Raw genomic sequence first — 22,759 nt, 5'->3', positions numbered from 1 at the left:
AAAGACAAGTGTTGGCGAAAATGTGGAGAGATTGGAACCTCATGCATTGCTGGTAGGAATATAAAATGGTGCAACCACTTTGGAAAACAGCTTGGCAGCTCCTCAGAATGCTAAACTTAAGAGTCACGACCAATTTCACCCCTAGATACATACCCAAGAGATTTTTTAAAATGCATCTGCACAAAACCTTCTACAAGAATGTTCACAGCATTATTTATTCACAAAAGCCAAAAAGTGTAAACAACCCAAACGTCCATCGACTGATGGATGGATAAACAAAATGTAGTAATCCATACGATGGAACATAAACAGCCGTAAGGAGGAAGTACTGACCCAGCTACAACACAGATGAACCTTGATGACATTATGCTCAGTGAAAGAAGACAGTCAGAAAACCCACAGACTGCATGAGTCCATTTATATGAAATGTCCAGCTTAGGAAAACCTAGAGACTGAAATTAGCCGAGGGCTGGGGGATCTGAGGGGAGGCTATTTTTTAGTCTGTATGTGTGTTCTTCAATTTCATCCTTAAAAAGCATAAAACAATGAGCTTGATTTCAGAAGCCAGTCTATCCAACTTCAGATGTTTGCACAGGACTGGAGAGTTTTTATGCTAACAACGGAATCATCAACTCGCCTTTGTGGAGCCTGTGACTGTGGTTCATTTGAAACCAAAATTACACAAATGCAATCGTTACGGCTCAGGCAATCTACTAGGAAAGACAGACAGCTATAACACTGACTCTAACCAAATGAAACAAAAGAATAAGATGAGGGTTTCCCTGGTGGCGCAGTGGTTAAGAATCCGCCTGCCAATGCAGGGGACACGGGTTCGAGCTCTGGTCCGGGAAGATCCCACATGCCGTGGAGGAACTAAGCCCGTGCGCCACAACTACTGAGCCTGTGCACTTAGAGCCCGCGAGCCACAACTACTGAAGCCCGCATGCCACAACTACTGAAGCCTGCACACCTAGAGCCCGTGCTCTGCAACAAGAGAAGCCACCACAATGAGAAGCCTGCGCACCGCAACAAAGAGTAGCCCCCGCTCGCCGCAACTAGAGAAAGCCCACGCGCAGCAACAAAGACCCAACACAGCCAAAAATAAATTAAATTAATTAGTTAATTTTTAAAAAAAGAATAAGATGATGCTAATATTTTTCCAGGTTAGATTCCTAAAATAATGCTGCTCTGATGGATCAGACCAAGAGAAGGAAGCCTGACATTTTCCCAAGATACTGACATTTTCAATGGCGTTATTCTATAGATTGTGATTGTGTTTTAAAGCAGGCACAGAAGGATCTAGAAGCACACATCTAGAAAGTGAAGGTTGCATCTCGCATTGTGATATTTAATAGCAATGAGGATATGCTGGTCCCCAGTTTAAGTGAAAAAACAAAGGAGGAAATCAAAGGACACTCGGAGGGAAGGAATGACGTGTTGATACCGTGGGACAGAAGTCTCATCTGCCCTCACAAATTCTGATGATGGACGACAGACCTGGGCAGATAAGTTCCTTTCTCTTCCCGGGGTTCTCCCTGAGCTGCAGCTCCTGAGTGCATCCTTCTAGGGGCTTTGCTCACCTACCGCTGGTCCTCCTCACAGATCAGCATGGAGTGGAAACCAGCACCCATGTGAACAGGGCAGGGTGGAAACCCCAAAAGCTCCCACCGAGCTCCAACACGGGCACTCTTCCCTCGCAACACCCCTCTGGGGAGCAGCAAAGTAAATGCACAAATCTCGAAAATGGTAATCTGTTAACAAATTGGATTCAACAATCAATTGGAAATGGTTACATTTCTTTTAAACCATTTTTCTTACAGAGGCACTCGGTGGATTACCATTTGCCATTGAAAGAACTAGAGGATGCCCATCATATATGGCTGAACTAAAAGCAAAATTAAGACAACATATCAAGAAAGAATGCACTCTCACACCCAGACAAAACTCTAGTTTGAAAAGATACATGCACCCCTATGTTCATAGCAGCACTATTCACAATAGCCAAGACATGGAAGCAACCTAAATGTCCATCAACAGAGGAATGGATAAAGAAGATGTGGTACATATATACAATGGAATATTACTCAGCCACAAAAAAGAATGAAATAATGCCATTTGCAGCAACATGGATGGACCTAGAGATTATCATACTAAATCAAGTCAGAAAGAGAAAGCCAAATACCACATGATATCACTTATATGTGAAATCTAAAGTACGACACAAATGAACATATCTATGAAACAGAAACACACTCACAGACAGAGAGAACAGACTTGTGGGTGCCAATGGGGGGTGGGCAGGGAAGGACTGGGAGTTTGGGATTAGCAGAGGCAAACTCTTATATGTAGGATGGATAAACAACAAGGTCCTACTGTACAGCACAGGGACCTATATTCAATATCCTGTGATAAACTGTAATGGAAAAGAATATACATATGTATAAGTGAGTCACTTTGCTATACAGCAGAAATCAACACAACACTGTAAATCAACTATACTTCAATAAAATTTAAAACAAAAAAAGAATGAATGCACTCTTATACAAGGACAGGAGAACCGGGATCCCTTTGCATCTTCAGTGCCCAGAGGGAAAAATAAACTTTCAAGAGTACGAATCTGTGCCACACGTATAATGCAGGATTAGTACCGGCAGGAAGTAGCACATCGACGGAAGTGCCGTGTGTGCCAGGCAGACACAGACTTGCTCTAATTTTGAGAAAGTAACATATGCAAAGCACTGCACTCAGCAGTCTCCCTCCTCGAGGACACAGAAGTCTGTTGATATTGTCAACTCATAAATCCAAAGAGATTGGGTTTGTTTAGCGTTGCGGAAACTAAGGAGAACAGCAGCAGATTTCTATGAAGATAAGGAGGAAAAATAGAACGCACTGGACTCCAACAACTAATGAGAGAACCAACAGCACTCTGCGCCAGCAACAGCAAGGGATTTATTTTTAGCTCAAACACGAGGGAACGTCATTACGAGCACGATTAAGTCCCGCAACGAGCTGCCGAAACGACTGAAAGACTGCCATCCTTGAGAGACAGGGGACCGCACAGGGGGACCACAGACAAGGTCAGCCGGGAGTCACACACCAGCCCTTCGAGGGTCAGAGGGATCGGACAACCAAGAGTCCGGGTGGATACGGCTCACTCGCTCTCCACAAACTGGATTCACCTGAAGTTACCACCCAAACCCCATCCCTCTTCCCTGAAGTATAAAGAAAATCACTAGTACGGAGGTGTGCCTTGCACTTACAAGCCTAACACTTTTCAAATTATAGGCACAGTAATATAGTCACAGGTGTCTATAACCTCTAAGAGTCAAATTTTAGAAAAGCAATTAGAAGAATTAAAGATACAGTCATATGAAAAAAATTTTATTGCTATGTTGCTTTGAGATGCTAAGTGGGCCAGACTCCAAACTAAAAGAGTCACTTTAGAGCCAAATTTCATCAAAAGCAATCGACCCCTTGAATATTTTATTGGAATAAGTAAGTGTCAAATGTCCTGTTTAGATTATACAGAAATCTCCCTTTAAGGACACTATTATCAAGTGAAAATGGCAGATTATAAAGACTCATGATCCCATTGATATGAAATTATCAGCACACACAGTGAGCTATCTGAAGGATGGTCACCTAATGTCAACAGTGGAAATATGTGGGGGTTGGGATTTTGGATAATTTAACTTTCAACTGTATGGTTTTGTATGATTTTTCTATCATAACAGAACTATAAAGCACAGGACCCAGACTGCTGGATTCAAATTTCAGCTTTACACCTTATTAGCTGTGTGATCTTGAGAAAGTTGCTTAACCTCTCTGTGCCTGGGTGGCCTCCCCTGTAAATGGAGATAAAGACAGTCCCCAGCTCAGAGTGCTGTGAGCAGGCTAAATGCATTGGTGCACAGAAGGCACTCAGCACAGGGCTGGAGCACAACAAGCCCTCAGGACACGGCAGCCGGCAGTAGAAGCCACAGTGCTGCCAGATCTACGTAAAATTGACTTATTACACTCAATAAAAGCAGCTGCAAAAGCAACTATTTCATGGGCAAAAGTAAAAAGGGGAGCAAGAAAACCTCACTGCTTAAGTTTAAATAACAACCCCTCAAACTCCCAAAACAAAAAACTAGCAGATCTACTACAGAGGACACACAAGTACATGCAGAAGAGGTCCCTAAGAAGACAGTTCCCCTGGAATCCATCCCCCTCACTTCAGGAAACAGAGAGAAAGAGGGGCCCCAGGCAGCAGCTTCATACGTGCATATCTGCACTCTCAATTCCACAGAGAAATGGAAGACATTCTAATGAGGTTAGCATTGTAGGACAGAAGATTCGTCCCAATTAAAAGAAAATCTCTGAAACACCTTAATCTACAAACGCTGGAACGTTCATTTTAAGAGTGGATTTATAGAAAATGAAAGTTATATAAACACACACTTGATTTGTTAGGAGCTGATGATGAAAAATGATGGATTATCCTGAACCCTGGATTCTCTTTCTTTGAGAGGGAGACGGTCCACAGAATCGATAAGTGAATTCAGTGGTGTATTAGAGGCTGGTAAGGGCTATGGAGAAAAATGGGGTGGGGAGGGCGGGGAGGAAGTGCTGACATTCTAGGCAGGGTGGGCAGAGAAGGTGACGTCTGAGCTGGGACCAGATCAGGGGAAGTTCAACGTGTCACTCCACGATCACAAGCTCTGGTGAAAGTTTTGATCAGGCTGAAAACTCTCGCTGAAGATGAGTTTTGAAGTATCGGTTACCGCTGTGTTCACTTCTCCTGGCCACCCCTCTCAACTTTGATAACATACGCTCTACTTACTACACACATTCTCTGTTCTAGACAGTCTGCTGGTGTTTGTTATGTCACTTTTTAACATCTAAAGATGTGAGGTTCTTGAGTAATCTTCTCCATAAATATCTTCAGCAAAGAAAAAGAATCAGGAATAAGAAAGCAGTCATCTGCTGTTTCTGGTAACCCAATGTCCATTGCCCTGTTTCCGAGCAAGAGAACCCAGACTTTCCTCAGGGAACAAAGCCCATCCGGCTCCCAGCCAGCAGGGTTCAGGCGCAGCTGAACGTAGCCCTCACCTCCACGGGTAAGTGCACCGCCTGGCCCCACCAGCAGGGGCGCCACAGCCCCCAAGCACATGAGCAGGTGGAGGAGGACCCCAGGGGCAGGTCTGGGAAGAGGCGCCTGCTTCCTGGGGTTGCTGATGAGGCCTCCTTGCCACCCTCGTGGAAGGGAAGCTGGTGGGTCAGCCTAAAAAGGAAGTCAATTTAAAGGTAAGCAAGCCAAGGACTTCCCTGGTGGCGCAGTGGTTAAGAATCCGCCTGCTGATGCAGGGAACACGGGTTCGAGCCCTGCTCTGGGAAGATCCCACATGCCGCGGAGCAAGGAAGCCCGTGCGCCACAACTACTGAAGCCCGCGCACCTAGAGCCCGTGTTCTGCAGCAAGAGAAGCCACTGCAACGAGAAGCCCTCGCACCGCAATGAAGAGTAGCCCCTGCTCGCCACTAGAGAAAGCCCGCACGCAACAATGAAGACCCAGTGCAGCCAAAAGCATTAATTAAAAATAAATAAAATAAAGGTAAGCAAGCCAAGAAAACCGAATAGAGACGGACGCCCTGGACAGCACGTTGGCGGGAATGGAACTCAGCCCCACCCAAAGATGATTTTGCCCCCTTCTTTTTCTCATAGCTGAAGAGTACATTTCCTTTTTTGCTTAAATTATGTCAAGCTGGGTTTCTATCACTAGCAACCAGTAGTCTTGCCAAATACAAAGAAACCGTTGGTCGCTGGCATTTTTTCCCCCCAGGATTTTCCCTAGAAAGCCAGCAGCAGCACGTTCTTACCCGTTCCTGACCAGCAGTGTCCCAGATGAGGAATTTATGAAGTTCATTTCCACAAGGCACTGTTTTGGTCATAAAAGATGCCCTGAAAAAGAAAACCGACATCTCCACGTTACCAATCACCCCTACAACCTTCACGAAGACTCCTGTTTCCGGCAAGTGAAGGTGGAGCCTCTGCAGGACTCCAGAAGCTCTCCTCTCAGGGGTCACGGAGAGGAAAGAAGGGCTGTGGAGTCCTGTCACCAAAAAAAATATTCTGCATTTTCTGTTAGTACAAGGGGGGTTTAGCGGGGGAGAAGGCAAAGAATGCATTCAAAACACTGTTTCCAAAACATTTATCTTCAATTGTTCTAAGATATTGTGCCTGAAATCAGGAAAGAAAATAAAACCTTAGATTTTAAAAACATTATCACCACAGTGAAGAGTGAAAAAGCAGCTGGTATTCGGGCATTTGACAGTGTGGGCCCTGCAGAGGGGCAAACAGTGGCGTATACTCCCTGCTCTATGAATCCAGCACTGGTAGCGATGATTAGAATACTGTATCTCATTCCCATCCTGCTTGCCTAAGCGCAGGGATAAAGATGGGTAGCTTAAGAAACATTTGCTTTCTCCAAGAAAAAGGAAGGATTTGAAATTCTCAGTAGATAACGAAACACTTGGTATTTTCTTTTTTGCATAGTTCCTCTTAAAGCTTTTTCTTTGTGCTCAGGAAAGATATAAAAATCCTTGTACTGGATAAAGCTTCCCATTCATTAAAAAATAGCAAGCCTCTCCAATCCTGTGACAGCCAGACATGAGGAGCCTCCAGATGTGATGGGATTAGTACACGCATCACCTGGGCAGCATTCCGGGCAAAAATGTTTAATCTGAATTTAATCATGAGGAAGCAATCGGGCAAATCTGGAATGGGGAACATTCTACCAGACAACGGCCTGAATGCTCGGAATAAGTCAGTGTCATGAAAAGCAAACAAAACAAAAGGCAGGGGAATTGTTCTAGATTAAGAGAAAGAGACAAAACAACCAAATGCACTGTATGGACCGAGACTGGACCCTGGAGACCCTGGATTAGGAGGAAAAGCGCTTCAAAAGACATTTTGAGGACAACTGGAGAAATTTAAATTTAGACTATATGTCAGATATTATCATTGAATCGAACTAACTTTCTAGGTACAATAATGGTGTCCTCCTCACGTTCTCCTTAGGAGATGCACACCGGAGTCTGCAGGGGAAACATGTCAGGGCGTCTCTCACTTTCATGGACCCCGCAGGCCCTCCTGGTCCAGTGCAGAGTCCAGCCCTGCGACCAACCACTCAGCACTCAGCCCAGTAATATTTCCTCAATTTCTACTCCTTTCCCCCAAGACTAAGAGGCAAACTACAGAAGTCCCAGGGAGAAAGGTATTCGGCCCTGCAATTCCCATACTGTTCCCACAACATACACACACACCAAGGTTAATAGTTGTAATTATCAACATACAATTGTACTAAGTGGAAATTCTAAGTATTTTTCTAAGTGATATGACCTAATACGATCAATATCGCATCTGCCCCATGACATTTCATTTCTTTAAGAGTTCTTAAACTATACATCCCAGATTACCGGTCAGAGCAAATATATTCCAAAAATAAAAATATCTTTACTACTTTTCTCATTATAAAAGCAATATAAGTATTTCACAAAAAAGAAATTCAAAAAATGAAAATAAAGCAGGAAAGTAAAATCAACTGTAATTTCACTACCTAGCCACGATCACTGCTAATAAGTTGGTATATGTCCTTCCAAATGATCTTTTCACAACTTTTACCCCCAAACTGATGATACATAAATTTTGTTTTTCCTCCACTTTACATATTGTGGACATCTTTCAATTTCTATGAATATAGATCAACATCATTATCTAAAGGGACTGCATATTACACACCATGTTATGGATGTGAGTTCATCTTCATCACCTATTTTTCACTATTATGACAATAGTTACATGAATATTGTTGTACCCAAACCTTTGTGCCCTTGTACACTATTCTTTAGACTTAATTCTTAGAAGCATATATTCTCCACGTTGCTACGTTCACCAAACGGCGGGTTGTACCAACCTATATGCCCACCGCAGTGTATGAGATGACCTTTTCCCCAACCAAGAATCTTTCAAATCTTTCAGGATGACACATAGAAAATGGTATCTCATTCCTGTTTTTGTTATAGTTATCATAAGTCTGGACATCATTTTAGTGTTCACTGTTCACTTGTTTTGCTTTTGTGAATCTTTAGTTCGTGACCTTTTCCCACTTTGCAGTTGGGATGTTCATCCCTCTCTTATGTACTTTTTGAGTATTTTACACCAACCTTTTGTAACAGTATATTTAAAAAAATATTCTTCCAGTTAAATCTTTGCCCTTTAACTTGGCTTATGGATTTTTTCCAAAAACGCTTTTTTAAATTTTATGTGGACAGCTATATCAATATTTTGTCTCGGTACTTATTTTTGTTTTTGTTTCTACTTTGATGTAAGCAGACTTTCATTCATTTTTCAATATATTCTAGGCAATGGGATAAATAATACAGCAACTTTGCCCGTAACAAGTTCTCAGGCTTAGAAAACTAAGTTTGTGCCTTTAAAATCTTAGACTTTACTAACTGGGGAAAAAAAAAAAAATCCAGGCCAACCCCTTCACTTTACAGATAAGAGGCGGGTAAATCTGAGACCTAGTTTGCTCACCTGTGAAACAGGTCCCAAATCTATTCTGCATAATCTATGGGCTGTTGTAGGGTCAAATGAGGAAATGATAGCTGTGAAATCCCCACCTTGGTACACAGTAAGCCCGTGAGGAACAGCTCTAGTCACAGTAGTAATGAGTATCATATATATGTGTACGTATATACCTATATGTGCAGACACACCACACACACACGCGCGTACATGCACACATGCACACACCCCTCTCTGTCCCTGATTTCCTGCCACTAGGAGAAAGACTATATCACTATTTGAAATGAAGACTGACAACCATTGGTCTTTTGGTTGTTTGGGGTTTTTTTTTCAGCCTCCTTGCTAGCTTACGACTTCAGACTCTCAGGCATCTTCTCTTCCCTCTAGTTGCCTTCTTGAGCGATGAGGGTGAGCAATGCTGAACTGACTTCGTTCCCTGCGGGAAGCAAAGTCTGGCAGAGAAGCTAACACAATTTCCTTGTAAAGGTCGAAATAGAAAGGGAGGTGCACACACACGTCTGTTCAGGACGCCGACAATCTGCCTGAACAGCAGCCAGGGTTTCTTATGAGTCACAGGACGATAAGGATGAACTTTCGCTGCTGAAACGCCGCCCTTTCACAGCCTTCGGTCTTTCCCCAGCACAGCGATCACAGTGGGAGGGAGGTGGACTCCCAGAGGACTCACTTGTTGTGAGTCAGAAGTTTGCTGTGTGCCCGCCATGAATTTTCTCCACTTACGGCTTATGGAGACCATCGCCCTGTCCTCATCAATCCTACCCAGTTCCCCAAATTTATACACACATTGTTTCTCTGCTGAGGAAGACCAAACCTTGCTCTCTGCAGAGAGCGTGCTGTCTTCAGGGAGAAAACTAAGCCAGGCCAAGTTCTACGACAGTGAAATATCAGGCACCTGCAAAACCGCACAGCAAAAGCGCATCTGGCAAAGGCGTCCGTAGGAAAGGGGAAAATGGAACAGGAAAACGCTCCTACGTTCCAAGGTCGGGGTCTGGGGTGAGCAATCCTCCCCTCGCCTCCCAAGCTTTAGAAAGGAGATGCTGACATTGGATTAAGCCAGGAAAGGAAAATCAATCTGCCCACAGGCTGTGCAGACAGCTCTGCTGTGAGTGGATGCGTTCCCGGTTTCCCCCGCAGGCGAAGTCAAAGCAGAACCCAAAGCAGAACCCTCAGGGATTTGCCCCAAGTCTCTACTTCCATCTGGAAATAAAGCCAGCATGATTTGCAGAATAATGCTCTTGGAGATCAAGGAAATGGCCTTAGGCTGCAGTGTGAGGAGGCCGGTTGGGGGGATGGAGGGGATTGACAGGGACAGTAAGACCAGACACACTGCCTAAAAGGTCCCTGAATTTCTGTCCAAGTCTTTACAGTTGGGATTGGTTCTCACTGGCTGGGATGAAACCACTTGAAGGCTCAGACACAGAATGACCTCTCTGAGTGCTTAGAAAGGAGGAAAGGTGAATTAGAAGAACAGACGAGAACTCACCCAATGGTTGGGCTGATGTTGTGGTCAAAGTGATCCTGGACAAAGCGACACACGATGCTCGATTTCCCAACACCGGTGTCCTGGAAGAGGAAGAGAACACAGCCGTGAAGATCAAAGCCGCCGATTCTGACCGAGTCTAAACAGAACCCAGGACACGGGAGCTTACTTCCAGTTGGTGGGAAGGGGGATATTTTCCTCTATTTCATACCAGCATTTTCAACAATGAAATCGTATTGCTTTCATAAAATGAAAAGAAGTATGGTAAAAGTGAGTTTAAGAAACATGTCCCATCTCTACACAGTAACTAACCTAGAATTGGCATGTTCACAGTACATTTATTTCCAGAAATCTGGAAATTTTTGGAGGGGTCTAAGACATATGGCAATGCATCACATTGTTTTGCTAGAAATAGAATTGATTTTGTTGAAAACTTTAGCACTCTAAAAAGATGTAACCTATTTTTCTAGGTATCGCCCTGTAAAAATGATGAATTCTAATTATTGCATGTCTGACATTTTCTCTCTAGAATCTGATGGCTGCATAAGAACCTCCCGTTTTGCTCAGTTAGATAAAGGTCGCATCTCAGCTCTTTCTCTGTTAAATAGGTCTTTAAAGCTGATTAGGATGGGGTCCAGTTACACACTGGAACTAGGACACATGCGTTTTTCTGCAGTCCCTTCCAAAACACTTGGTCAAATGGTTCAAGGAATACAAAACACAAATTCACAAGGTCAAAGAGATGGGAGAAGAGACAACCAGCAGACCAGTGATGACAGCGAGAAGCAGTGTTGGGGGAGGGGGTGTCACTGGAGCCAAAGGGCCTGCAGGGAGGAGAGCAAGTCAGTCCACGCCCACATTCCCTGAAGGTATCAAGAGCTGGAGGGCGACTCTGGAATCAGAATCAGGTGAAAAGCTGCACAAAATAACACCCTGGGCGCCCCAGGCACGTAACCAGGGGAGGGACATTCCATAAGGACCCAGGAGGCTGACTCTCCAGGAACTGTGTATCAGCCACCTGCTGGCTCGGGACTCCACATGCAACTCAGGGGGCCCCGGGGCTACTGCCCTGGCCTGTGGGACCCCAGATGGAAGAGGCGAGGGTGCCCCTCTGGGGAAGAGGAAAACCCTGCAGACCCTGATATGTGGTGTCCCCCAACTACAGGCCACGTGTGCACCCACCCACAAGCCCCCATGCAAACAGAGTTTTGGGAATGCATTTTAATCTTTTAAAAAGAAAGGCTCAGCTAAGAAATACCAGACACTTATACCCACACAAAAAAGAGCAGGATGCAATTTTAGCAGATCATTCAGAAAGTTAAGAGGGACCCCTCAGAAATTAAAAATCCGATGGTAGAAGTGGAAATTTCAAAGGAAGAGTTACAAGGTGAAGTCGAGAGATTGCCCAGAAAGCAGGGGAAGAAGAGCAAAGCAACTGTCCCAGCTGCCAGCAGCTGTGCTTTGATAGCGGCCGCAGGGCGCGCGGAAAAGTCCTGTTGCCCTGCTCTGAGGGCATCACGTAGACTCGAGATGGATAGTGAAAGGGAAACGAGACACATTTAGCCCAAGAAGGAAAAAACATACTGATACACTTCTCTTAAAAATATAACGTTAGGGCTTCCCCGGTGGCGCAGTGGTTGAGAGTCCGCCTGCCAATGCAGGGGATACGGGTTCGTGCCCCGGTCCAGGAAGATCCCACATGCCGCGGAGCGGCTGGGCCCGTGAGCCATGGCCGCTGAGCCTGTGCGTCCGGAGCCTGTGCTCCGCAACGGGAGAGGCCCGCGTACCGCAAAATAAATAAATAAATAACGTTAAAAGCCTACATATCAAGGAGAAAACGCTGAAACTCATATAAAGGTGTTTTTCTCTAGACACTGAAATATGAAATGAGATTTGAAACACCACTGCCCATCTGAACTACGGGCACGCCCTTTCGTTCCTACATTCAGGGGGCCATTCCAGCAAACCTGGGGCGAGAGGGCTGTGGGCTCAGGATCCTCATCAGAAAGTCAGTGTCCAGAAGGCATCAGCTCCCGGTGCACGCGGCCTGCGCTGGTCCCGAGCCCCAGGGAAAGCGCACCAAGCACTGTCTCTCTGCAGTGTAGGCAACGCTGTGCGGAGCTCAGAGAGGTGAGGACAGAATGGAAACATCAGCTCCTCTGACTCCAAATCAATGCCGCTGCTATTTCTGAGCTGCACCTTCGGGAGGGATTACAGCTAATATTCCTCACTCCCCCCAAACCACAAGGCCCTCCTTCCCATCTCAGCTGCTCTTAAAGCCCCCGTGGATGAGCACACCCTTGCCATCCTGCGGTCCTCGCAGCCCCGGAGACACTGGACACGGAAGAACTGGGCTGCCACCCAGGCCGCCCTCCTTCCCAGCTGGGACGACGGCCCCTTGACAGCCTCCGCCCAGCAGCAGGGAGCTCGCCCTCTAAGGGAGGGGCTGGCTCCAGGGCTCCAGGGTGCATCCTTGGGGTCATGATTCTGCTCCGGGGGCATGTTTTGGAGTGCATCCATTTGCTCTACGCAAGGGCTCAGCTCAAAACTGGCTCCAAATCCTCCGAACAGCCCAAGGGTTCTGTGAGGCCAACCCTTAAAATCCCCTTAAAGATGAAATATTCCAAAGCCAAAATTCCAAATTATTCATCTCTATCCATCATCTTCTCTGGATAATTCAAGCTAAAATACCCCTGGTCCTGCATAGTTAAAGCAGTCAGCCTGCTCAAATTTAGATTGAAGCTCATTCTTCCAACAAATACACTCAGTGTTTCTTTTCTTTCTACAATGTAACTCCCAACATCTCTCTCTTACACAATTGACAGGAAGGAAATACAGGACAAAAGGATAGGCAAAGTTTTAGTTTCTCTCCGAAAGGAAAATATTCTTACAAAGCACGGCCTAAATCATCTTAAGGGGCCAATGGCTTTGTGATGACCTGGGGACCTCGTCCTCCCGTGCCTGCTGTTCCCCCTCCAGCCACGAGGGGACGGCCCGGCTCGAGGATGGCAGAGGAGCCAGGCAGGATGCCGGCGCTTCTCATGAATCACTCAGCTTGGTGACTTCCTTTTCCTGCAGGACCTCATTCAGACCATGACACACACACACAGGAGGAACACGCCCTAAGTCATGACTATCCCACGGGAAATGGCAAAGGTCTGAAGCAGGAAATCCTGGGTGGATAAGGAGGCAGAGGAGAAAGAGAAGGGGCGAGGCCCGGGCTGCTCACGGCTCTCCATGGCCCCGTTACTTCTGGGGGACTTGACACCGATGGAAGGAAGCTTGTTCGCTTCCTGAGATGAGGAGACTGTCACAGCCCTGTCCAGCCTCTAGTTCTGCACAAGAGGAAGCTGCGTGGCTTCTGAGGTCACACAGCAGGCCGCAGAGTCAGAACCTAATTTTCTGAGTCCCGGTGAAATCCTTAAAGGCTCTCATCGGGTTAAATCAACCGCCCCGTCAAATGTAAATTTCTTTAAAAAAAAGTCCATTTCTAGAACCCACAAGGAGTGCTTTGACTATTGCTTTCCAGAGTTACCTTCCTTAGTAGAGTCACATGTCCTAAAGATACGTCCACTGGGTTTTGCCTTAACGAAAGGGGGACATATTGCCAACTACCGGGGAGGCATTAGAATAAAACCAATTTTTTTTTTAACTGAAGTATAGTTGATTTATAATGTCATGTTAGTTTCAGGTGTACAGCACAGTGATTCAGTTATACATACACACACATCTATATCTGTATACTCTTGTTCAGATTCTTTTCCCTTATAGTTTCTTACAAAATATTGAGTAGAGTTCCCTGTGCTGTACAGTAGGTCTTTGTTGTTTATCTATTTTATATACAGCAGTGTGTATATGTTAATTCCAAACTCCTAATTTATCCCTCCCCGCCTTTCCCTTTTGGTAACCATAAGTTTGTTTTCTATGTCTGTGGCTCTATTTCTGTTTTGTAAATAAGCTCATTTGTATATATATTTTTTTAGATTCCACATATAAGCGACATCATGCATTTGTCTTTGTCTGCCTGGTTTACTTCACTTAGTATGACAATCTCTAGGTCCATCCATGTTGCTGCAAATGGCATTATTTCATTCTTCTTATGGCTGAGCAATATTCCATAGTAGATATATACCACATCTTCTTTATCCATTCATCTGTTGATGGACATTTAGGTCGCTCCCACGAGAATAAAACCAATTCTGACTGCACAAAGCAGGAATAAAATTTAGTACAATCCTCCCTGGGGGATAAACAGGATTTCTTTGTATTCTAACTTGTATGGTTGATACCAGAGCCATTTTGAGGCCGAGCTATCGGTTCCTGCTACTTCCTGGATATTCCTCCCATAGACGTTATTGCTATTATTTGGGGCTAATAATACAATTCTCTGCGAACAATCACATACTCTGCCATGACACTCTCTGCTGTTTGAACGGTCCCCATTATTAATCACGTGTAAATATGGAATCACGAACCACAAACTTTCAGCTGCTGCCACATAAATCTCTAGGTGCCACTTAATTCACTCCTGGACTAGGGCAACAGGCTGCAGGTAGGGTTCCCACCTCTCAGAATAGAGAACGGGAAATCCTAGGCAGCTATATCACAGCTACGTGATCCTGCTCTAACGGAAGACGTCACAAATCAACTCAGGACACATTATTTCAGGAACCTTTGCAACCCAGCTCCGCAGAGAATCACTAAGGCCCGATCAAGGTGGGTTCCCAGGACAGACAGCTGCCTTCTCCCGACCTTCCACCCACTCCTCCCAGCCACTCCACTCCAAACTCACGAAGCACTGCTCTACAGACGCTCTAGACATCTTTACAGGCGGTAAGGTTGAGAAACTAATAAGGAATGTATACTGTTGATAACATTATAAATCCACATGCCTCTTATGGATAGGAAACTGCAAACGATAACAAGACCTACAGACTCAGGAATTCCATTCCTAAGAATGCAATTAAAAGAAGGGGAAAAAATGAGCACAAAAAAAGTTCACTGAGGGCTTCCCTGGTGGCGCAGTGGTTGAGAGTCCGCCTGCCGATGCAGGGGACACGGGTTCGTGCCCCGGTCCGGGAGGATCCCACATGCCGCGGAGTGGCTGGGCCCGTGAGCCATGGCCGCTGAGCCTGCGCGTCCGGAGCCTGTGCTCCGCAACAGGAGAGGCCACAACAGTGAGAGGCCCGCGTACCGCAAAAAAAAAAAAAAAAAAAAAAGTTCACTGAGGTATTATTTATAAAAATTAGAAATCACCTAAAACATAACTTTAAATTAATAGATGGTACTCGTGAAGCTTTCATCTCAGACCTATCAAAACATCAAAGAGGTAGAATACTATTTGCACATAGTGTGAACTATGGAAATGCTAACTCCAGCATCTGTCTCTGGTCTGGCAATCAGAACCCAACCAGCAAGGATTTTTACATTTATTTGTTGATTTGTTTCACTCAGTCACCCATTTATTTAAGTGTTTAGACTTTAAGCGTTACATTACTTCTAAAAAGCCTTAAGTGTCTGACGTGTCGAGAAGGAGTTAAGTTAGGAATTTAGGAGGATGAGAGGCCAGCCAGGTCTTGTGGGTGGAGAGAAACAGGCAGAACCACGGGGTGGCTGACAGTTTGATCCTCCGAGCCCAAAAGTGAGGGAAGCTGAGAGCAGGGTGGAGTCTGACCCAGGGGAGTGAAGGCCTTGTCCAGGACACTGGACACACCCCTGCACGCGACGGCCATGTGGGGAGGCACTAGACTTTGTTTACTCTTATGGGAAAAACTGCTTACAGACCGAATTTTAAGCATACAAATAGCATAAATGAATTTTAGCATCTAGATTGAGGTCCCAAGGACAATAGTGAACACAGCTTGGAAACGTCCACAATCCTCTAGATGTATACGAACACAATCTCAAGTCCACATAGAGGGAATAAGGTGCCATGTCTCAGGTGCAAAAAATGCCCAGGAGAAATGTAAAAAAATCCTGCTAGAGAATATGAAGAAATAAGCAAAAATGAGGAGGCTGAAAGCCCCAAGAGAGATGATCAGATGGTTCAACAGGGAACATAGGCACACGTCTACTTCCTTTATCTCACTGGGTGCTCACAACAATCCTTCACAGGACAGATGTACTGTCCACATTTCCCATGTTAGGAAGCTGTGGTCTAAACGTTTATGTGACTTGCCTGCAGTCCTATAATCAGCAAAGGCTTCATCGACCTTCAGACTTCCCCTCCCCCATACCCACTGGCCAAACCATCTCTCTCCAGAAGGCATGCGTCCATGCCCTCATTGACTTACTGATGCCTGTGCAGCCCGCAAGATACGAGGACAGGAGGCAAGATTAAGTCCTGATTCCTGCAAGTCAGATCACTTACACATCAGACCTAAACTTTCAAAGGAATCAAAGACAGACCGTAGTGACTGAGATCACACAGGCCACCCCAAGACGTCAACAGGACGGCTGACAGCTGTGTTCCAAACTGCATTTGTTGGCCCATCATTTGAAACTCAGGTGTGTATTCTTCTGTTGACATAATGCTGTAAATAAATGATTATTTCCCAAGCTTGCCCCTGCACTATAGCACTCTACAACAGAAGACCCCGACATCCATTTGTACTATTGTTTCCATAGGAAAATTCATTCTACTTTCAACCTGGGGGTTCCAGCCAGTGTGAACCAGGCCTGCAGTCCAAGCAGAACGCCCCAGGAGTAAAGAGATCTTTGGGGAACACAGTCTCCTGCATTTGGACTCCAGTAATATTGCCAATAATCCCAACCTTTCATAGGAGCAGGAGTGGGCCAAACAGTCATAAGGACAGTGACTAAAGCTCCGGCCACCCAGCCAGGCATTTTCTATGGAGAAATGTCTACTGTCACTTCTTCTAGCATCGTCTCTGGTCTATCATACCTCTTCTCGCCTTCTGGGACTCCAACTGTGCCTGTATTAAACTTTCTTCCCTTACCATATATGTCTTTTATATTCTTTTCTTTATTTTCCATCTTTTTGTCCGAGTTTCAATTTGGAATTATTCTAACCTATCTTCCAGTTCTTTCTACAGATGTACCTAATGTGATGATGAACCCATTTATTGATGTCCTGATATCAATTATTGTATTTTTTCACCATAAAATTTCTATTGTGCAGTTCTCGACTGCATGCCAAAGCTTGAAATCATGACTTTTGTTTCCTTGAACGTAATGAACATACGTGTTTTAAAGATGTCTGGTAAGTCCATTATCTAGATTCTCTGCAGGTTCTGTTTCTATTGCCTGTGGAAAGATCTTCAGTCAAATCGCCTTGTCTCCTCCTATCACTGGTCAAGTTTAAATCTTGGAAGCATCCCTCCAGAGAAGGGAATTAGAGCAGCCTGTCTGGTGATGACCCCTGATCTTCTCTGACTCTTGGATGGGTGTTTAAAAAGCACAGTGATCTCACTTCTGGGATGTCATCCACCCCCAAAAAGCTGTTTCTAGTAAGAAAATATTTATACTGCTTTAAAATGCTGTCCTGGACTTCCCTGGTAGCGCAGTGGTTAAGAATCCACCTGCCAATGCAGGGGACATGGGTTCGATCCCTGGTCCAAGAAGATCCCACATGCCGCGGAGCAACTAAGCCCGTGAGCCACAACTATTGAGCTAGTGCGCCGAGAGCCTGTGCTCTGCAACAAGAGAAGCCACCAAAATGAGAAGCCGGTGCACCGCAACAAAGAGTAGCCCCCACTCACCGCAACTAGAGAAAGCCCGCACGCAGCAACGAAGACCCAATGCAGCCAAAAATAAATGCCGTCCCTTTCTACTATTGTTAAATTTATTTGCCTCTCGCTATTACAGAGTTGACAGGTCTGGAGGATTCCAAAGTCTAGCAATCTTTCAGTGATCAAGTGCTCTGGCCCCAGAGAGGGGGTGGCTTCTCAATCCTGCTGGTGGCAAAGGAACGTCCTAGAAGTTCTAGGGAAGCCAAGGTCATGTATTGGGCATGAGAAAAGGTGAGCAGCAGAGGCCCCATCCCTCTCCCGGCCCCGGTTCAGAAAGAAGTCCTCCTCCTGCCTGACTCCTCAGACAAGTTAAAGAAGGAAAAGAAGAAGGAAGACACTTCTTAAATGGGGAAGAAGGGCAAGTTCCATCACCCCTTCACTTCCGTTATTCTTATAATAGCTCCCACTGCTTCTCAGCGTTTCCAGAGAGCACTCTGTCCTGATGTACAAACTCTGTGCAGCTAAGCAGAAATTTCAGAGTATCTGAGTCTTAGAAGGTGTGACCTTAACTGTTTTAAAAAATTTTTAACCCAGTGTTTTACTTAAATCGCACTTCCTGCCCAAGGAACCAACTGTTCTTTTACCACCTTTGTTTCCTCTCAAGCAACGCACGTGTGGGCTGGTGACTGGGCAAGACAGGTCACCAGACAAACGGCAGAGACACGAGCTGCCCTGTTCCTGGCGGGGAACCCACTGGCTCCACGGGACACCTGGCCTGCATAGGCTCCCGGCACCAATGTGGGATTTTATTGTTATATTCTGTCGTGTTCTTACAAAACACTCAATAGTCACTGTTCCTGAGTTGCAGATCTAGCAAGTAAGGATAAAGAATGACCATAATTGCAGCTTCTAAAGTGTTTCCCAGTGATCCCTGACTCCTGGTGTTTGGTCACCTGTGCGTGACCTGGACCTAACGACTTGCTACTAAAAAGTAGAAAAATGGCGAAAGTGATGGACGTCAGTCCCCAGGTTAGGTGATAAAACACTGAGACGTGGCCTCCCCTTTCTCACCAAGCTCCCTGCCCCCAGCCAATAGGCTCCTGAAGCAGACACGGTCCTGGAAACGGACACATCAGAGCCCTGGCACCCAATGACCATCAGGGTGCTCTGCCCATCCTTAGGATCGGCTGGTACGGCCACACCATGAACTTACCCTTCAGGTGGGAGGGGCTGCCATGAACCCCAAGGGCACCGGAACTCGGATGAGGAGGTTTCGCCCTCCTCCCCTCCCTTCTTCTCCACCAGCCTTTGGAGCCTGGACTTGTCCTAAGGGCAGTGGAACCAACAATACCCACCAGGGGTGGAACTTTAAGAGGATGGGAGGGAAACCAAAACAGGAAACAGAGGCATTTAGGAGGCTGCGCTCATCTGCTGCGTTTTTATTGAGCACCTACTATGTGCCGGGCATCTTCACAGGTAACAGTGGCCAGTCTATCGTGTCAGAGCTAAGACTCCGCATCAAGAGCTCGCCTGGTGCTCACGTTGGGTTGTGCAGGGAGGACAGAAGGAACCATTTTTTGTTTGTTTGTTTTTGACACAGCACAAGCTTTATTCAGTGGCCAAAGAACAACGGAGTGAGAACTAAATTCACAGATCGACTTCTCGTCCACCTGGCAAGAGGGATTTACTTTTAAAGGGTAAAGATAAAGGGAGGAGGAGGGAGGCTAAAGATGGCGAGGCAGATGCTTTAGTTTACAGGGGGAGGGGCAGGGCTTTTTCAAGGGAGTAGGGTGCCACCACCTTTTTAGGAAGGAACCGTTCTTACATCCCGACTCTGACAAGCCTGACAGCTGGCATCCTCAGACCACTTGCTCATCTGAATTAATGCTCGATGCTTCGCTGACCCCCAAGCCGAGATCCTGTGTGATGTAGACAGTTAACTGCTGTGATCCTTAATCACGACACTAGATTATAGAGGATGCACATGCACCCTTGTCGGCTGCAAACAAGAGCAAACAGTCAACACACCTGCATGGTACTGATAAGCTGGGGATACTAGCTTCTGCTCACAACTAACCTACCTTCCTGACTCTATCACTGTTCCCATTAAATAACCACAGCTTTTGACCCATGACATGTGAGGAATCGTCCTATACGTATGACAGTCAACTCTATCAAGCCCCAGGCTTGATTCCCACACTAGTGTCAGAAAAGGGACTTGCATGAAAGGGAGGAAGTGTGTCCGAGGCGGGGCTGGGCCTACAGAGTGTGAGAAAAGCCATCCCCATAACTATCACGCTGGCATGACTTTCTAATGGCTTAAGTTCCTTCTGTCAGCCGGCACTTCTGCAAGCATTTCAGAGACTTTACAGAACACACATAGAAGGCAGCAGTGGGAATTTCCAGCTCGAGGGAAATTACTACCCCCCACATTTTCAATCTATGCTCTGGGAATAAATGCTAAACTATCACACTTAGTTTAAGACATTCGTCCAGGAAACGCAAGGATGCCTGCATCACAGCTGCCCCTGCCAGAAGAACCCCGACCTGGCAGCCTCTGAGCAGGGCTCAGCCTCCAGGGTCAAAGATGGGGCACCCTCTTACTTTTTTTTTTTTTTTTTTTTGCGGTACACGGGCCTCTCACTGTTGTGGCCTCTCCCGCTGCAGAGCACAGGCTCCAGACGCGCAGGCTCAGCGGCCATGGCTCACGGACCCAGCAGCCGCTCCGCGGCATGTGGGATCCTCCCGGACCGGGGCACGAACCCGTGTCCTCTGCATCGGCAGGCGGACTCTCAACCACTGCGCCACCAGGGAAGCCCCCACCCTCTTACTTTCATTGTCCAAAGGAGAAAAGACAGGTGTGGCTTCTGGGGCTGGAGATGAAGATGGACCACGTGGATGAATTCCCCAGGAACAGCCTGAGTGGGTGCACTGCTGACAATAAGCAGTAAAGCCATGGATACGTGCCCTCTGATTCCTGCACGGTGTCCCCCCCTGCTCCCCAGCCAAAGACCAGCTGAAGGTTAAAGAGGAAAGCACATGACTGCAGATCCGCCCTCCACTGCTGGCTGGATGCTAAATTGCACAGCCAACGCCATGTCATTAATGCTGAGGCACAGCTCTGGTCTGAAAAATACCAGCCACCACCCGCCACCGCCAGAATGGAAAACTAATCTGAAACCTTGTCAGACAGGAGGATGTTCCCACCGACGGAGGTGAAGATCAAGGGTGCTGCAGTGAACCTGAGCTAAAGAGTAAGTGCACGGGCCCAGCTGAGCCAAAATTACAACGAAAGTGATGACTCAGGGAAAAGGGAAGAGAAGGCAAAGCTCCAGGACAAATGGAGCTTCTGGGCTTCCAAGTTCCGGATCACGATGATCGATGAGCTGTTAATAACACTGACCATGTTAGTCACGTGATGATGGTGATGGTGACGGTTGACGTTTTGTTCAGCTAGACTCCACGTTAACCTGCATCACCTCGTTCATTTTCAGCCCAAATCTCTGAGAGAGGTACTACTGTGGCCCATCACGGTTGGGAAAACAGGCCCAGGAAGGGTCAGCAATTGAACCCAGTCTGTGCTTCCAAGCCCGAGCTCTTGACCTCCATTCTTTACCCTAGTGCCTCCTGACAAACACCACCCGCGTCCCCACCCTGCGACAGGTGTGATGATGCATTTCTCTCCCGCTCGCTAACCCATCCCGTGTCTGAGACACAGCAGGCCCCGTGTCGGGCGCTGGCGAGTCAGTGGGATGTATCCTCTCCTGCAAGCGCAGGAGAGACACACCCAGGGACATGACCCAGAGCCAGACCTCAAGGTCTGGAGTTTCCTCTTCGTGACACAGAAGGAGCATCACGCCCAGGACAACATGCCCCCATCCCGGGGGAAGGCTGCTCAGGCCCATGGGGTTTCCTTGGCCCCTCACGATGCCCTTTCCATGATGTTCTGGCACATGCCCTTGCTCAGAAGTTCAGGAGAAACTGAAGCCATGGCCTTTCTTGACCTCAACCTGCATTCTGAAGGCTTTCCAGCTGGCCGAGCACTCACATTCATTACTGCATTCGGCCTTCATGGTGACCCTGTGAAGTCATCACTCCCATTTCGCAGATGGAGAGCTTGAGGCCCGGTGCCCGTCATAGCACACTGCTGGCAGAAAGGAGGTCCAGCCAATTCCAGGCCTCGGCCTCCCCGTATGTTCTTTCCCCAACACGAAACCATCTCCAGTCCCAGGTCAACAAATCCTTAGAGAATCTCAACGTGCGAGGCCAGGAGGGCTTTCAAAAGCAAAACGCGCAAAGGGGGTCAAAAGGCACAAACTTCCGGTTATGAGATAAACAAGTCCTGGGGATGCAGCAGATGGCTTGGGGACCAGAGTTAACAATACTGTGCTGTATATTTAAAAGTTCTAAGAGAGTAGGCCTTAAAAGTTCCCATCACAAGAAAAAAAGACTGTAACTATGTGAGGTGATAGATCTTAACTAGACTTATTGTGGTGATCATTTCACAAGATACACAAATGTCAAATCATTACGTTGTACACCTGAAACTAATGTAATGTTATATGTGAATTACATCTCAAAGAAGAAAAAAGATGCAAGCTAAAAAAGAACTTAGTCAGGTTTTCATAGAAATAAAAATGCTTTTATCATGCAAATATATGCTGCATGAACCTTATAAAATAATTTGCAATTTTAAAAAAGATTCAACAAAATGTTAGAGTTATTTCATGTTGGTACAGATGACTTATCTTAACTAGAAATATGGGCAAAGTAAAAACAGAATTCTTTCCAAAAAAAAAGTTAGGGAGGAAAAAGTCCAGAGCTAAGAAAGGTCAAAGTGAAATAACAGGCGGTTTGTTTCCTATAAGTGAACAACTTTGGTTAATTTTTATATTAAAACATAATTTTATGTAAATAGGTATAGATACGTTGATAACAACCCACAGCGCGGGTCACCTCCCTCTTCACGCTGACGAGAGGGTATCAGTACGTGTTTGAACT

At 46.1% G+C, this 22,759-nt stretch overlaps 1 protein-coding gene across 4 annotated transcripts in view; it reads right to left on the bottom strand.

Annotated features, from left to right (window-relative positions):
• RAB31 (RAB31, member RAS oncogene family) overlaps positions 1-22,759 on the bottom strand; it is a 111,268-nt gene that overhangs the window by 60,226 nt on the left and 28,283 nt on the right. For 2 of the 4 annotated variants that reach the window (XR_003793496.1, XR_003793497.1), the window contains exons 1-3: positions 20,590-21,176; positions 10,071-10,150; positions 5,860-5,941 (exon numbers count right to left, since the gene is read on the bottom strand). Coding sequence is in view for 2 of the 4 variants with exons in the window: in XM_029222500.1 (XP_029078333.1) it covers positions 5,860-5,941; positions 10,071-10,150; positions 20,590-20,715 (288 nt within the window). In the remaining 2 variants the exon portion in view is untranslated. Of the gene's footprint in view, positions 1-5,859; positions 5,942-10,070; positions 10,151-20,589; positions 21,177-22,759 lie in introns of those variants that run through there. The other 2 variants (XM_029222500.1, XM_029222514.1) reach the window with 2 other exon arrangements.

This window comes from Monodon monoceros, unplaced genomic scaffold, assembly GCF_005190385.1.
Source record: "Monodon monoceros isolate NGI ecotype Baffin Bay Population unplaced genomic scaffold, NGI_Narwhal_1 Super_Scaffold_1, whole genome shotgun sequence".
NCBI classification, from domain to species: domain Eukaryota; kingdom Metazoa; phylum Chordata; class Mammalia; order Artiodactyla; family Monodontidae; genus Monodon; species Monodon monoceros.
Note: the sequence above shows the minus strand (reverse complement) of the source record. Positions and strands in the feature narration are given on the sequence as shown.